Below are 17,877 nucleotides of genomic sequence, written 5' to 3'. Positions count from 1 at the left end.
GGTCAAAATAAAATTTAATTAGAAACCTTCTTTGTAATTGGCTTGCTCTTGGGGCCCTGCTCTTTGAAAAGGAGGTTAGAAGGTTTAGAAGCAAACCTTTGTAGCAGTTCTAGCCAAAGTGCGTGCATAGAGGGCTTGAGGTGGAGCTGCACAGGTGATTGTGAGTCTATCCTCTGTTGACGAGTGAAACTTCTCTCCCTTCAAACCCTCTGGGGAATAATGCCAACTCTGATCAGCTTTTCAACTCTTGGATGAAATATTAGATTGGGAAAAAGTCCCTACTAACAAAATCCTACCCAAACCCTGCTTCAATAAAATATGAATCCACTTGATGAAGTTTATAGTAGAAGTAGGTTGGTTGAAAAGGATTCTGCCTCTTTCAAAGAAGTATTATTGGTAGCTTTAGGTTCTTCTTCAAGTTTATATCATTGGGACTTCCATCAAAGAGTCATCTTTAAGTGTGATTCCCATCCTTCCTCCTTCCCTCCCTCCCTCCTTCCCTTCCTCCCTTCCTTTCTTCATTTTCTTCCTTTTTCTTCTTTCTTTGAAGCTGTGGGCTGTTTGTTCAGATAATACATTTCAAATTATTGCATAGTTGAGAGCTTTGGGGCTTAGGTTATGCACTTCTCCAAAATTACTGTATGAGCTAAGGAGATAGGGTGACTGACTAATCTAGGTTTTGGCTCCAAAAGTCTTGTGTCCCAGAAAACCCCTCAGTCCTAGGCAAACCAGGATGGTAGTTCATCTTTTGAGGAAATTATAGTGCATTTCTAAGTATTTAGCTGAATTTATCACAGGACTCTGACTTGATAGGACTTAAGACGGTTTAAAAAAAAGGTCTTTCCTGTTATGTTAGTATGATTTTAGTCTTGACACTTTCTCAAGGAAGGAATCTGGTCTACTGTAGGGGGCTAGATGACTAAGAAGAAGAAAGGATATCTACTGCTTTTTGCTTAAAACGTCATTATCTCCTTTTTATTGGAGATAAAAATGCTATTTCCTTTTTATTGCTGCTGTCATTTTAAAGACATACCAATAAAAAAATAAATAGAAAACTCTAATTTTATTAAACAACAACAAAACAGGGTAAAATCTAAGGATTTGTACGTAAGGAGTGCACTTGTTGAATTGAAGAAACTTACTATGACCTGAGCGTATGTAACAATTATCAGAACTCAGAGAGGGTTACTGAAGGCTCAGGTATCCTAAGAGATGACTGGAGGCCAAGTCTTCAGGCTTGAGTGTTTATAGCCAAATTTCAGAGCCAGGTCACTGGGCAAAACACTCTGTCTAACCACTGGACACAGAGTTAGGATGCACTGTTTCTGCATACCTCCCTTCTTCCCTTGATTTCTGTCAACGACCAGTTTCCTTATCAATCATTTACTCAGTTTTTGTGACCAAGAATTGTGATGAGGGTGCAGAGGAAAGCACATCCTTGGTTAATGGGAAAGGAGGCTTCATAGCAACACAGCATCCTCTAAGATGTGTTGCTCCAACTTTCACAATACGTACTGTATTTTCAGTGCTCTGCTTCTTGGAGTGTACCTTCCTACCGCACAAAACCACCACCATTAACATTTTCATTTATTTCCACCCTGTCATTTGTTCATCACATACTTTTAAAAACAGGGTTGTAATCATGTATATGAATAATTTTATATTGTGCTTTTTATACTTACTGGCTTATCATAAACATTTTTCCATGTTGCTGGAGAGTCAGATGTGCTAACTTTTAAATTGTGCTTCTTATATAGATCTGCAACTATGTGGGACCAGCAAAGGTTATTGTTCAGTTGGTCACAAATGGAAAAAATACCCACCTGCATGCCCACAGCCTGGTGGGAAAACACTGTGAGGATGGGATCTGCACTGTAACTGCTGGACCCAAGGACATGGTGGTCGGGTAAGTGGGGGCATATGATGCTGTGGAAGGTAGGAACAGACAGAATATGGGACACGGGTATTTGGAATGAACAGGCCCCTTTCATTAGGGACTTTTCTGAGACCCTCAGATGGCCTCAAAAAACTGTGTAAACTTGTGCTCTCATTTGGACTCCAAAAAGTAAGGTGACCACATGTCTGGATTTGCCTGAGACAGCCCAGTTTGCACCTGGCCTAATTGTTTATAGCACCCTCTTGTACTCAAAGGTGGCCCAATTTGGATGACCACTTATATGTGGTTATTTGACCTACAAGGTATTTGTGCCACTTTTAATATTTCCTTCTCCTGGAAATAAAAATAAAGACAAATTTAAAGAAACCTAACTATAGCAGAAATCATTACTTTATGGATAGTTTTACATTCTTGATGATTTCTTTAGTGGATTTATAGTGTGAATATTTGGGGCTTGAAGTGAATGAATAAATATCATTTCAGCTTGTACAGCTTAGAAAGTATGCACAGATAAGAAGCCAAGCAATGCAAATTTATCTTGGCATTTGTTAGGCTTGAAATGTAAGTAAAAAAAATGACATTCGTTTAATGACTGGTCAGATAAAACAAGCAATATTTAATGAATGAAGTTTTATAGAAGTAATTTCAATCCAAAAGAATTAAGTTTTTAAATAAGACATATTTATTGTGTTAAAAAATATTTTAATCTTCCTAATACACTAAAATAGCACCCAGAATAGTAGTACAGCACACAATATAAACTGATATGTACAATCAGTAGTAACTAAAAATTGTTTTAAGTCTTTCTTTGGGACTCCTTAAATGCAAAAGAAGAAATTTTTAATTAATTTTGTTTGATTTTTAAAAACATTTTTCAGGGTTTTCTAATCCTGGTTTAAATAGTTTATGCTAAAATCCCAGTTAATCTGGATTATTCACTCAAAGGAATTGTTTAAATCAAATAATTAAGCTGATGATTGCATTTCAGGCTTTGAATTCCGATCAAGTTTCAAGTTGGTTGTTATTTTGGAAGTTGTGGTTTCATGTTCCTAGGTATTTCTTTGTTTGACTGTGAACATATTTAAGTGTGAAAAACCTAGAGAGAGAGCTTTAAGTCACTAAAATCAGATTCTTTGATGTTAGGAAAAAAAGACTCTAGATTGAAGGAAGAAGCTTAAATTGATTTGAAAAATTCAAGTGTGCTTTATATAAACTTGTTTTAACATCCTCTTGAAGGACTGGCATGTTTCCTGTTGTATGTCACAGTTTGTTCATCATGTGTTGTAGAATATCCTTCCAGTTTCTGACTGATCTAGGAGAGCTTTGAAATGCAGGGTAATTGTCACAGTTTTAGACTAATTGATCACTTAGTGTTTCTGCAGATTTATTCCTGTGGGCATCTGTCAGTTTTGAAGTGTTTATTTTCTTTGGTCTTGTTTAATCTGTATTATAATCATATCCTTTAGAGGAAATTTTAGATAAAGTCTTTTACTAATATTTATTATTATAAAACCTTCAGTATGTTGTCTGTAACTTGGTGTTTCTATGGTTTGGTTTAGTAAACTTTCAGGATTTTAGAATGAACTAATGGTTATTTAATTTGAGGCCTTAGAACGGGAATAGAGGTAAATTGTCTCTAAGGAAAGTGAGGGATTCTTTCACTCTTGTAGTGCAGTGGGATGTGGGCTCAGTAGTTGGGAGAACTCATCATTCAGTCATTCATTCAGTCAGTCAGTCAGTCAGTCATTCAACAAATATTTTGAGCATCTCAACTCCAGAGTTTGATCATTATGATGTCTAGTTGTAGTGCAGTGAGATTTTCTAACCCTACAAAATTTCAGTGAGAAATTTGATCAAGATGCCACTTGAGAGTCACAATAGACTCAGTAGGCTTTTGTGTTTAGCGTTTTCTATGAAAGTCAGTACTCACTTTCTAATTTGATTTTTAGCTGAAAAATTTTTGCTTACAATGTTTCCCAAAATACACTATTTCCTTCATAATTCATTTGTTTCTATCTTTCTCTATATAAACATTTTTAAGGTTTCAGTGTCAAAACTTATTGCATTTATGTAGAAAGAACGTCATGCTAGCATTCTGGAAACCAGAATTTTTTTCCCATTACTGTCACTCTCAACAGAGGACTGAGGGCAAGTTACGTGACTTCTTGGGGACCTTAATGTCTTCCCTCACCAACTGCGAGAGTTTCACTACAGAATCTTATGTTTAGGCCCTTTACATCTCCAGAATTCTAGACCGAACTAACATTAGGTAATGTTATAAAATAACATGAGCAAACTTGCCAGGTACTTATTTATGATATAACATTGATTATTAGTATTTAGTTCTGACTTGTAGATAAGAGTATCACATAGAGAAACTTAGGAAGATAGCCAAAACTATGACTTGTCAATACTAGAAATGAAGCTAAGATAACCTGTATTCAATAATACAGATTAGGCAAAGCATCTGGATTCACAAGCAGGGCACTAGTCCAACACAAGATAAAAGACATCTAAAAAATGGCAATGAGAAGATAACTTTTAAATTGTCAAAACCAAAAGAATCACTTTCTTTGGATTGTTTATCTTCACCTTTCTCTCAGTATGAATTCTTAATAAACTTAGTTTCTATTTTCAAAAGTATTTCATCTATATTATAAATATTCATATTTTAAATAACCCAGTCTTGATTATAGGTTTGATTGCTGTAGAGGATTTGTCATTTTAATGTTTTTTTTTAAATTTGCTTTTATTTTTTCTATTTCTTATTCACTTATATAGTCAGCCTTTACTGCCTTTCTTGGTTAAAAAAAATTATAATAATCTTAGCTTGGTGTTTTATTTTAAATCCTGAATATCAACAATTTGTTTCAACCTATTTTAGTTCTGCGATATTTTTATTCCATGGAAAATATCTGTGTTCCTTGATTTTGCATTAGGCCAAATTCCCTCACCAGTAATCACCACACCCTCTCTGCTTTCTGGGAGCTCTGATTTAGAGATGTGGAATTTTTTTTTCTAATTAATATATATAGCATATACCAACTGGTAAGCACTAGAAGTAGCTATGTAAATATAAAAATACAGAGAATAAAGAAAACCTTCTTCAGTGTCTGTTGTTCCCCTCTTTATGTCCGTGAGTTCTCATCATTTAGCTCCCACTTACAAGTGAGAACATACAGTATTTTTCTGTTCCTGCATTAGTTTGCTAAGGACAATGACCTCCAGCTCCATCCATGTTCCCACAAAAGATATGATCTTGTTCTTTTTTATGGCTGTATAGTATTCCAGGGTGTATATGTACCACATTTTCTTTATTATGTTGTTGATGGGGAATTTAGGTTGATTCCATGTCTTTGCTATCGTGGATAGTATTGCAAAGAATGTTCGCATGCATGTGTCTTTATGGTAGACTGACTTATATTCCTTTGAGTATATACCCAACAGTGGGATTCCTGGGTCAAATGGTAGTTCTGTTTTTAGCTCTTTGAAAAATCACCACACTGCTTTCCACAATGGTTGAACAATTTGCATTCCCAGCAGCAGTGTATGTGCATACCCTTTTCTCTACAACCTTGGCAGCATCTATTATCTTTTGACTTTTTAATAAAAGCCATTCTGACAGGTGTAAGATGGTATCTCATTGTGGTTTTAATTTGCATTTCTGTAGTGATCACCGATATTGAGGTTTTTCCATATGTTTGTTGGTGGCATGTGTGTCTTCTTTTGAAAAGTGTCTTTTAAACAGTCAATTACCTTTTAAAGAAGATTATTTTTAAATCAGGAAAAAGTAGTTTATATTTAACCACATACTTATCATTTGCAGTGCTCTTGATTCTGTTTCATAGGTCAAGATTTCTATCTGATAGCATTTTCTTCTGCTTGAGGCACTTCCTTTTATTACACTGCTGATCTGATGCTGATGAATTCTTTCAGTGGGTGTATGTCTTCACAGTTTTTTTAAATCTTATCTTTGTTTTTCAAAGATATCTTGAAGAATATAGAATTCTAGGTTGACAGGCCAGGCACGGTGGTTCATGCTTGTAATCCCAGTACTTTGGGAGGCCAAGGCAGGTGAATCATTTGAGGTCAGGAGTTCTAGACCAGTCTGACCAACATGAAGAAAACCTATCTGTACTAAAAATAAAATATTAGCTGGGAATGGTGGCACGTGCCTGTAATCCCAGCTATTTGGGAGGCTGAGGCAGGAGAATCACTTGAACCTGGGAGGTGGAGGTGGAGGTTGTGGTGAGCCAAGATCACACCATTTCACTCCAGCCTGAGCAACAAGAGAAACTCCATATCAGAAAAAAAAAAAAAAAAAAAAAAGAGTTCTAAGTTGACAATATTATTCTTTCACATCCTTAAACTATGTTGTTCCACTGTCTTCTGACTTGCCTTGTTTCCAAGAAGTCACCTGTCAATCTAATCTTTGTTCCTCTGTACATATTTTTTCTCTAGCAGCTTTTCAGATTTTCTCTTCCTCACTCGTTTTAAGCAAATTTATTAATGATGGATATTAGTGTAGTTTCCTTCATGTTTCTTGTACTTGGGATTGAGATCCTTGGGTTTATATTTTTATTAAGTTTTAAAACTTTTTGCCCATTATTTTTTCAAATATTTTTTCTGTCCACTCTTCATCTTCTTCTGGAACCCCAATTGCACATATATTTGACTATTTGAAGTTGTCCCACAGCTCTCTGGTTTTTTTTTTTTTTTTTTTTTTTTTTTTTTTTTTTTTTTTTTTTTTTTTTTTCTTTTTTTTTTTTTTTTTTTTTTTTTTTTCATCTTTTTTCTCTGTGTTTCATTTTGTATAGTTGTATTACTGTGCCTGCAAGTTCACCAATATTTTTGTCTGTAGTGTCTAATATGTTCTTAATTCCATCTAGTTTATTTTTCTTCTTAGACATTGCAGTTTTCATTTCTACAGGTTTGTAGTCTTTTTTTCATATCTGTCATGTTTCTCCTTAACATTCCAATGCTTCCTCCTTTTTCTGATTATACGATCTTCCTGGTAGTTTATTGGATGACAGATATTCTGAATTTTGTATTGTTGAGCCCCAGATTTCTCTTTTTTTTTTTTTTTTTTTTTTTGGTATGCCTTTAAATATTTTTGAGGATTGAGATGAAGTTAAATTTAGGAACAGTTTGATCCTTTAAAGACTTACTTGTTAATTTGACATCATTACTAAGCTAATACCTTTCTGAATTTTCAACCTGATACTCCATATATTACAAGATTTCTTGAACTGTTCCAGCCCTGTGGTGTTACAATAATTCTGCCTGCTTCTCTATGGTGGTTCTTTTCCCAGCTTTGATGTACTTTCCCCACACACAGCATTTGGCTGAAGACTCCAGTGGGTCTCTGAGTGTGTCTCTGTGTCCAGTTTCTTCCTCTCTGGTGCTCTGCTTGTGAGTTTTAACCTCCTTGGATTCCTCCCATGTTTAACTGTGTCTCCTCAACCTTGGAGATTAGCAGGCTCTGTTGGGGGTTCCTCCTTCCTGTACTACAGCCTGGGACTCTCTAGGAATTAAGTCAGAGTAATTACAGGATTCACCTTATTTCTTTTTTTGTAAAGATTACTGTTCTCTGCTGCCTGTTTTCTAGTGTGAAAACCATTTCTTTTTGTATTTTAGATATTTATGGTTCAATCCAGTCTGTTTTACCTCTATCGTTACCTGAAGCAGAAGACTGACTCCTGTCCTGTTTTGTTAGCTAGAGTAAATCCTTCATTATTCACATAAAAAATTAATAAGAATGATGTTTTTCTCACAGGGACCAAATTTGGCAATATACATGGAAAGCACATTATAGACAGTAAAGTGTAAGGTGTTACACAGATTTTATCATTGCTATTACCTAGTAGATAACCCAATTTTCCTGCAGTTAGGGAAGTTCTATATGGGAGTAAAGTTGAAAGGGCCAAAAGATAGAAGTATTGTTTCTGAAAAACTGCCTGTGCTTCTATGCATATGTCATGTTGCATATTCTTCTGTGCTGTGTTGATTCATGCATTCAGTTATCAACAGATACTTATTAAACACCCCTATGTCAGACATTGTTCTAGGCACTGGGGATCTCTACCTTCAAAGAGCTTATATTCTAGTGGTATATTTTCTTTTCTTTTTTCATCCTCCTGGACACCTGACTTACTCTGTCTCTGGGCATCTGGTATGAGTGCTCATTTCATTCTGCCTTATAACTCCTATTTTCTTCCCTAGTTTTTCTGACCTTGCCCCGTTAGCTTGTTCTTGATTTCCTTCAGTCCAGTTGTCATGAAATCTCTCTTTCCTCTACTAATGTTTTTCTTTCTTTCTGAGTAAAAGCCAGATGAAAAAGTCCTTAGAAAAGCTTATAAGGCTTTAAAGGATCTGGGCCCCCTGCTTACCTCTCTGAACTCTCACACTTCTGACAACTTGTTCATTTCACTCCAGCTACACTGACCTCCTTGCCTTTGTTGTGTTTTGAAAACACCAGTGTGGTCCTACCGCAGGAATTTAGCACTTGCTGTTCCTTTTGCCACATTCTTCTTTCATATGTTCATGTCTTCCCCATTGCTTCCCTCAATTTTTTCTCAGTTGTCATCTTTTCACTGAGTGTCCTTCCTGACCTCTCCCTATTTTAAAATCTTATGCTTTTTTCTGCTACCCCTCCTGTTCCTCATTCCTACCTTATTTTTCTGGATAACACTTAACTGCCTTCTAAATTGTATTATATAATTTACTTCTTTGTTTCTTCTCTGTTGTCATACTAGCATATAAATTCAGTGAAGGTAGAGCTTTTATTGCTGACAAAAACATCTATGATATTTCCTGGCACACACAAAGATCTTCATAAATATTTGTTGAATGAATGAAATGATCTCCTCGATAAAGTCCTTTTTTGTCTGTTTTTTATTGAATACAATATAACAATAGACTTGTTTCATGTACTTTAATTTCAAAAGTGAGTGGAACATTTTATATGTTTTCTTATAAATCCCTTTAATTGCTTTTTAAGCTTATCAACATATTTTGTTTTATAGATATGTAGCCTTCATAAGATACAAGATTCTCCATCCCTGTTTACATGTATCCTTAGATGACAACTCTAGTGGTCATAAATAATTTTAACCTTACAGATAACTTAGGAGAAGATGAGATTCCAGGTTGACTTTAAATCCCATTCAGAAATCAAAGGATGATTCAAAAGGAAAATAATCACTCCAAATATAATACTACTCTTATTCTTAAGAAATGTTAGGATTATATTTTGAATTTTGAAATTTTTTTAATACAGCTCCCATAGAAAATACTTTAAAATGAACCCAGTAAGACTCCCTTATTAAGACATATAGACACATGCTCTCACTCCATTAATCACAATTTGGAAGTCAAATAAGCTCTGAAAACCAAAACGTTCTTCCAAGTTTATCACAGACTCATTTGCTAGTAAAACCCAATTTAACCTGACATGTAGCCATTTATAGTCTTTATTTTTCCATTTGGTGAATCTAATTATATATTTCACTGCAGAAATATTAACATGTTTGACTACATTGTGTGCCCCAGACCTGCTTAGAGTATTATGTAATATGCAGTATATGCCATACATTGCCTTTCTAACATCAGAAATACCTACATTCTGAAATGCATCTAGCCCCAAGGGATTTGTATAAAACACTGAGGGCCTGTGTATTTTTTAAAAATTTGCAAGTGAAGCCAGATTCTCTAGACATTAAGTGCCTAACTTTTGGTTGTTATTGCTGCTGCTGTTACTGTTTTTCCTCCAGCTTTGCAAACTTGGGTATACTTCATGTGACAAAGAAAAAAGTATTTGAAACACTGGAAGCGCGAATGACAGAGGCGTGTATAAGGGGCTACAATCCCGGACTCTTGGTGCACCCTGACCTTGCGTATTTGCAAGCAGAAGGTGGAGGGGACCGGCAGCTGGGAGGTAAGCATCATTCTCCTGGCCTTGCTCCTCCAAGGGGTCCAGGCCTTGGTTTTCATCTGTATGACTTATATGTTCATCTGCATGCCTTCCAGTCTCTACCCCACACTGCTGTCACCTTTTCCCTGCTTGGAAACCTTTAATGGCATCCTGCTACTTCTAGGATAAAACCAATACCTCCACAGCCTGGCATACAAACTGCCCCCCCCAACACTCTGGCCCCAGCACCTTTCCAGCCGCATCTCCAGCCCACCTTGCATCCTTCTCTCTCCGTCACTGCTCTCTCAATAACTGAGGTATATTTATACCTTTGTATGTGTCTTCCTCTACCGAAAACATCCCACCATATCCATTTCACCCTCTTAGAAACCAATGGCAGAAATCAAGAGTTGTCCAAAGAACACCTCCTCTGTTTTACCTTCGCCAACTCACCTTATGACAAGGCATTTTTCTTTGGGCTCTGCCTGCACATTATAAACTATTATCTTTATCATAAAAATGGCATGATTTTCCATTTTCTTTCCTTTTCTCACAATTTTTCTTTCAACCCTATTCTCTGTCCCACCACATACCCCATTTTGACTTTTATATTTTGCCCTTTACTCTGCCCGTCCAGTCATCATCTCATACTCAGGTGATTCAAAACCGATTACCATTTTTTAACTAAATATAGTCCATCTTCTGATACCCAAACTCAAAACCTCCCCATCCTCTGACTCCCCATCCTCTCCAACTCCCCATCCTCGCCTGTGTGCAGCATCTCCAGGCTGTGGCCCAGCCATTCTGTGCTCTCTGGCATTCCATGCTACAGCCTATTTCCATTGTTCCACTTATAGTAGTCTTCTACCCTGCTCTCTATCCCTCCCCACTTGTAATCCAGTTTACACCTTGTAGCTGGATAGATATTACTTGAGTTCTGTATCGTGTCACTGCTTGGTGTCTCCCTGTTGCCTACAAAATCTAAATTCTATTAGTTGGCTTTTTGGATCTCGCAAGAGCTGGCCCCAGGCTACATTTCCAACTCTATTTCCCATTTTGCCCCTTTAGGTCAAACTGAACTACTTGATAGGAGCACGATGATGCCTGACTTCCATGCCTTGGCACATAATTTTTATTTTTGCTCGCTCCTCTTCCTGGAATGTCTTTATCCACTCTCTTATATGATTTCAGATTCTGCCACCTTTTCAAGATTCAGAGCAAATGCTTCTTCTGCTGCAAAGCCCTCTGAACTCTCTTCTCCTTTGAAATCCAACATCACTTCATTTGTAGCTCTCTGGCAGTACTTGTGTCTTGAATCACTACCTTTTATTTACAGCTTAATTGTGACTATATCCATCAGCATGAAAACTCCAGCATGAGGGAAGGACCCAAAATGTCATTGAGTCATTCAGTTCCTTCAGAAGTTCTTTTTGAGTACCTACTATGTTATGTGCCAGGCCCTCTTCGTGACACTGTAGAATGAGCTCAATCCCTGTGCTCAAACAGCTTTTGGAATAACTCCACACTTCTTAATACAGCTAGTTCCTAGCAGGGTTATTCAGTTCTATTCCATCACATTCTGTGTGCCTTTCACTCTTATTGTAGGGAGAAAAGGGAAAGGTGGGGGGAGGACAGGAGAGGAGGCAGGTGATCTGATACATAGAGAGTTTTTACTGTAATCCAGAGAAAATGCAGGTCTTCTTTGATGCCTTTCCTAATGGATGACATAAATGAGATTGTTTTTAACATCTTATTGCAACATGAAGAGTTTCAAAAAAGAAGAAAAAAGGTTTTTATTGTAAGTTTACATTATTTGGGCTTTATAAAACCATGGTCTTTAAAATGTTCACACTTCTCTGGGCATGAATGGATTGTGCTGTATGGCCCTAGATCGGGAAAAAGAGCTAATCCGCCAGGCAGCTCTGCAGCAGACCAAGGAGATGGACCTCAGCGTGGTGCGGCTCATGTTTACAGCTTTTCTTCCGGATAGCACTGGCAGCTTCACAAGGCGCCTGGAACCCGTGGTATCAGACGCCATCTATGACAGTAGTGAGTACTTCACTTCTAACAGGGGACACACCAAGAATAGACTTCCAGCCCTGACCTGCCATTTACTTGCTACCTGAGTCCTGGGGAAAGTAACTTAATCACTTGAAGCCTCAGGTTTATCATCTATAAAATGTGAATAGTAAAATCTAGCTTGAAAAGTTGGTGTCCCGATTAAATATTTTAAGAGGTACTTAATACATGTAATTTTCCCTTTGATGTACACGTTTTAGTCTTTTACATGAAATGACATATCTTATTTATGAATGTCTTGCTCTAAAGATATGTGGTTGATGCTTTTAGAAGGGAGAAAAATGCCAATTTTCTTTGGTGGGGGGGGCTCTGGAAAGAAGTTAATTTTTAACACGATAATTATTCTTACCCATTTTCTTCCCCATATGTTATTAACTTTACCAAGATAGAAACTTCAAGTTAAGTGAATGACTAGAATAGATAGCATGTGCCTCAGACTTCTATTTTAAGCCAGGTTTGGCATCATGCCCTCTAGTCCCACCTACATGGGAGGCTGAGGTAGGAGGATTGAGAGTTTCAGCCCAACATGAGCAACACAGTGAGACCCCATCCCAAAAAAAAAAAAAAGTTTATATATATATATATATATTAATCTATAGTTCCTAGAACTTTTTAAGAGAGTTTTACAGTAATCTTCAGCATTTGCCATGGAGTTTTCTTTTTATTTTATTTATTTATTATTATTTTTTTAAAGATGGGGTTTCACTATGTTAGTCAGGCTGGTCTTGAACTCCCTACCTCAGGTGATCCGCCCACCTTGGCCTCCAAAGTGCTTGGATTACAGGCGTGATGAGCCACGCCTGGCCTTTTTATTTTTATTTTTATTTTTGGAATTTTCTTGTTTGATTATGCATGGGATTGATTAGACAGGTATTTCCAAAAAGCCTGCAAGCATAGTACTTAGACTTATTGAAAGTTAATAGAATTTGGCATATGTAGAAAACTCCATGCTCCAAGTACAACAGCTAACTGATTTCTCTAATTTAAACAAGTTTGAAGGGAAGTGAAAGATTATAAAATGATGCAGACTTATAACCACAGAATCACCTTAAAATGCAGCTGTTGGAGAAAAAAAAAATAAGGAAGCTTTATGCTATTACCACAAGAAAGTTTTGCCTCTTTACCACACAGAATCCTAGTTTAGTTTGGGAAAAAGAAAGATAACATCCCCATTTTACTTACCTATAAAATAAAAAGTAGTAAGTAGTTTAAGAAAATTGTGCTTTTCCTAAAGTTTTTAGGACTCTTGTAAATATAATAGCAGAATCATGGAAACAAATTTGGAGTTAAAATCTTAACCTCACTGAAAACCCAGAAATCAATTAGCTTGGGACTTCCCAATACATCAGAAAAGCTCTTTCTTTTTTTGTATCAGTCTCTCTGTGTTAGAGGGAGAAAAAAGTACCTGTTCTTTTCTACCTCATTTGGTTTGGTGATCATAAATGACCCATGCCCAAGAAGTGTTCTGAGAACTTCAGAAGACATTCTTGTTTTATGTACTTTGTTAGGGAAAGCATCTATTTAAGCTTTGTTTTGGTCATATGTGCTAAGGGGAGGGTACCTAAAGGACTGGCTTGTTGAGCTGAAGATTAACTGTGTTGTTTTCCCTCTGTGAACAGAAGCCCCCAATGCATCCAACTTGAAAATTGTAAGAATGGACAGGACAGCTGGATGTGTGACTGGAGGAGAGGAAATTTATCTTCTCTGTGACAAAGTTCAGAAAGGTAAATACATTCTCTGATCTCTGGTCTCAAGTGGTGAATATAATTCCGAGTGTGTCTGTGAGTCACATTTCAGTGGTGGACAAGAAACGCCCCTCTGCTGCCATAGAAAGTCTTAAAAAGCATTTACGTTTTACCTCTTCCAATTGTAAGTTTCCTGTGTTATTTTTTCTTAGTCAACTAATTCACTTTTAGATTTCCCACAGAAGTAAAAAGAAGAAAATAATGATAATTATAATCAGTGACTTTCAGTATCTTTATGCTTTAAAATTTATATATGTACTTGCTTAAACTAAATAATAGCCCATTCTTGACATACATGCAAAACACACACAGAGAATAATGTTTTCATAGTATAAAATGGTTGATTTTATTTATTTTGCAATGCTTTTATGCAATACTGAGAGGATTTCTCTGAACATTTCTACAGATGTGATGTTAACTAAGAAAAGGAAAGAGAACAGGGAATACAGGGAAATTCTCAGAGTACATTACTCTCACCATTTTCACTTTGAGGAAATGTTCTTGGCATTTATCTTTCATTAAATATGTTACAACATTGATTAGTAAAAGCTGAGGAAAATGTGTTTTCTCAAACTTCATTCTTTTATTAAGTAAAATGATAGTTGGAAAGTGTAGTATAATAAACATCTGTTTACTACAAGGGGAGCATTTTCAAAGTAAGCAAATACCTAACTGAAAATATAAATAAATCAATAAAAGACGTGGCTTTTTAAAAAATTCTCATGCGAGGTTAAATGCTTTGAGGTATATAGTCAGAAAAAAATTGGATCAGATTTTAAAGTAAAGACATATATATTTTATCCAAAAAAATTTAGAGGCCAGGCATGGTAGCTCATGCCTGTAATCCCAGCACTTTGGGAGGCTGAGGTGGGAGGATTGCTTGAACCCAGGAGTTTGAGGCTGTAGTGAGCTACTGTCATGCCACTGCACTCCAGCCTAGACGATAGAGTGAGACCCTGTCTCAAAAAAAAAAAAAAAAAGTTTACACTTTCTTTGTCTACACTAGTGTTAGCCTTCTTCCAATCCACTCTGTCCAAGTAATACTCATTTTCAGATTCCTGGGTGTACATACTGTGAAGAGACACAGTCTGAGTACCTTTATTTCTAAATGAGATTCTTAGTCATTATCATTACGTTGGAATGGCTTAGTAAGAAATGTCTTATACTTGGCTTAAAGAATCTCAATAACTAGGTCCAGTGTAGTCCCGCCTGAAGGCAAAGGAGATAGTAAGATGTTTTATCCATCCCTAATATTTCTAAAATTCTACTTAAATAGAAATAAAAACTTTGTTTCATAAATCAACAATGTGGTTCTTTCTATGAAATGGAAAGTGAAGCCAGGAAGATGCCAACCTAAGTTATACTGTCACATTTCTGTAGAAGTAAATAGAGTCCACGACTAGAGTGTGAAATTTAAGCATTCCATTTTAATCAGAAGGGACCTGATCATCATAGTATTTTGACCGATTACTCAATATGAATTAAAAAACTATTGTAGGGAGACAGTTTAATAGTGTATTAAAAGCCTGTACTCTGAAATTATACTGTCTGTGTTCAAATCCTGGTTCCTCCATGTACTAGCTGTTAAACCTCAGGTAAGTACTTAACCTCTTTGGATTGGAGTTTTTCTGTTGCAAAGTGAGGATAATAATAGTACACCTATACCACAAAGTTGTGATGAGGATAAAATCAGCTAATAGTTGTATATATGAAGCACTTAGAATAGCATCTGCCATATATTAATAATAAAACTTACAAGTTAATTATTTTTATGTACATCTGTACATTGAATTGCACCATCCTTCGTGTTTCTTAGGATTGGCTTAAGGATGGAGAAGCGGTAAGGTCACAGATTAAGAGAAAATTCAGGTTGACTAGGTAAATCTAGTATTCTGTCATGGTGAATGAAACTCGGGGCACATTACAGTGGTGAAGTAAAAAAAGATCAGTGATTTGTTAACATTTTAAAAGACTTAACCTTTGATCGTGTTTTTTAAAAGTTTAGATAGTAGTTAGAACATTAAACCAGTTTTATTTTTCAGCATGTTTATAAGTATTATTACACTATGTGAAATTACACACCTCAATGTGACTGTTTGCAGATGACATCCAGATTCGATTTTACGAAGAAGAGGAAAATGGTGGAGTCTGGGAAGGATTTGGAGATTTTTCCCCTACAGATGTTCATAGACAAGTAAGTGATTTATTATTAATAATCCTTATTATTTTTACAGATGGGATCTCACTCTGTCACCCAAGCTGGAGTATAGTGGTACAATCACAGCTCACTGTATGCCCCAACTCTTGGGCTCTAAGGATCCCTTCTGCCTCAACTTCCCAAGTGTCTGGGACTATAGGCATGTGCTACCACACCCCGCTAATTTTTTTTTTTCTTTCTTTTTTTTTTTTTTTTTTTATTTTGAGAGATGATGTCTTGCCATCTTGCCCAGACTAGTCTTGAACTCCTGGGCTTAAGCAATTCTCCCACCTTGGCCTCCCCAAATGCTGGGATTATAGGCATGATCCATGTTGTTATCATCATTTTACACTTTCTGCCTTATTGAAATTTAGTACTTAGCTTCTATCTATAAAAAAGAAAAATCATAAATATTTAACTTCCATAAAGCAGTACTATTTTTAAGACTCATGCAGGTCATTGAGAAAAGTTTCCTACTGTAGAGTTATAGGCAAGTTAGATCACTAGCTCTGAGATGTTAGCAAGATATTTAATTTGCTGCCTAGTCCCCTAGCCCACAAGACAGTGGCCCACGGGTCCCTCAATGAAAATGTTTTAAGTGTTCTAACAAAGTAATTATGATGAGACCTGTTAAAAGGGTATTCCAGGAGCCATCTTCTAATTGAAGCTGATGTCATCCTGTTAAATGAAGATTTCCCAGTGGCAACTGATTAAATGACTAAGAGATGACAATGCTGAGCCCCCACCTTAATGATTATTCTATTTACAAGTAACTGAGGAGTATTATGTTCACAAAGTTGGAAACAATCTAAATATTCATCAATAAGTGACCAGTTAAATTATGGTCTGTGTTTTTGATGAAATATCATGCAGTTATTCAAAAGAATGAATACTCTGCGAACTAATATAGAAAGCTCTCAATTATACAATGTTAAAATATTTTAAAAGATGGATGTAGAACAAAGTGCGTGTAGAAATGATTCTATATTCATATTTGCATATGCATAAATTCTGGAAGGATATCTAAGAAATTAATAACAGTATTTACCACAGGCTGGTACACTGTAGGAACTGCATGGATGGGGAACAAGTCAAAGAGATGAGGAACATGTCAAAGAGAATACCGTTGTATGCTTTTTGATATTTTACAAAATCTTTATCCCTGTGAATATGTTACATAGTCAAACTGAAAAAATGCTAAAATCCCTAACATATCACCAAGAATTAATGTGTTATGATGCCATTGTAAGCAATGTTTAGCTGCTTCTCTCCATCACTGGCCTGTAGCCATCTCTCTCTCTTTCAATATACAGTCTTTCTAATGTTGCTATAAATAATCTTGGAGGCTTTTAAGGCTGTTGTGGAAGAGAAGAAAGTGTATGCAGTGAACTTTACAAGCATGGTAGTTACAACTAGGAGACATTTGAAATATAAGAAAAATGAAATAAAGATTCTCAGTACATTAGCACAGCACTGTATTTCGATTTTACAGTGGCGATTTCATAAAAATGTATGGGTATAGAATTCTGAGTTTGGAACTTTCTCCAGAACACTGTGTTTTTTTAGTACACTGTGTCTAAGCACGAGGTATAAAGAAAAGCCTAAGGAATGAGTTTAATGAGTAGCCGTACTGTAAAAAAAAAAAAAAAAAAAAAAAAAATGTAGTCCTGCACCAACATTTGGTTCTTTGTATCCTGCAGTTTGCCATCGTCTTCAAAACCCCAAAGTATAAAGATGTTAATATTACAAAACCAGCTTCTGTGTTTGTCCAGCTTCGGAGGAAATCTGACTTGGAAACTAGTGAACCAAAACCTTTCCTTTACTATCCTGAAATAAAAGGTAAGTCAATTGTTTAAAATCCTATGCTTGTTTTTATTTTATTTTTTGTTTTTTTATTTGAGACAGAGTTTGACTCTGTTGCCCAGGCTGGAGTACAATGGTGCAATCATAGCTCACTGCAACTTTAAACTCCTGACCTCAAGCAATCCTCCTGCCTCAGCATCCCAAGTAGCTGGGACTACAGTTGTGCACCACCATGCCAGGCTTT

General features: G+C 36.2%; 1 protein-coding gene across 3 annotated transcripts in view; it reads left to right on the top strand.

Annotated features, from left to right (window-relative positions):
* Window positions 1-17,877, top strand: part of NFKB1 (nuclear factor kappa B subunit 1) — a 124,389-nt gene that overhangs the window by 68,349 nt on the left and 38,163 nt on the right. For all 3 annotated transcript variants that reach the window (XM_017508660.2, XM_017508662.2, XM_037731406.1), the window contains exons 6-11: window positions 1,758-1,906; window positions 9,670-9,833; window positions 11,700-11,858; window positions 13,508-13,612; window positions 15,736-15,827; window positions 17,531-17,669. In XM_017508660.2, the coding sequence (XP_017364149.1) occupies window positions 1,758-1,906; window positions 9,670-9,833; window positions 11,700-11,858; window positions 13,508-13,612; window positions 15,736-15,827; window positions 17,531-17,669 (808 nt within the window). The remainder of the gene's footprint in view (window positions 1-1,757; window positions 1,907-9,669; window positions 9,834-11,699; window positions 11,859-13,507; window positions 13,613-15,735; window positions 15,828-17,530; window positions 17,670-17,877) is intronic.

This window comes from Cebus imitator, unplaced genomic scaffold (genome assembly GCF_001604975.1).
Source record: "Cebus imitator isolate Cc_AM_T3 unplaced genomic scaffold, Cebus_imitator-1.0 Scaffold397, whole genome shotgun sequence".
Taxonomy (NCBI): domain Eukaryota; kingdom Metazoa; phylum Chordata; class Mammalia; order Primates; family Cebidae; genus Cebus; species Cebus imitator.
Note: the sequence above shows the minus strand (reverse complement) of the source record. Positions and strands in the feature narration are given on the sequence as shown.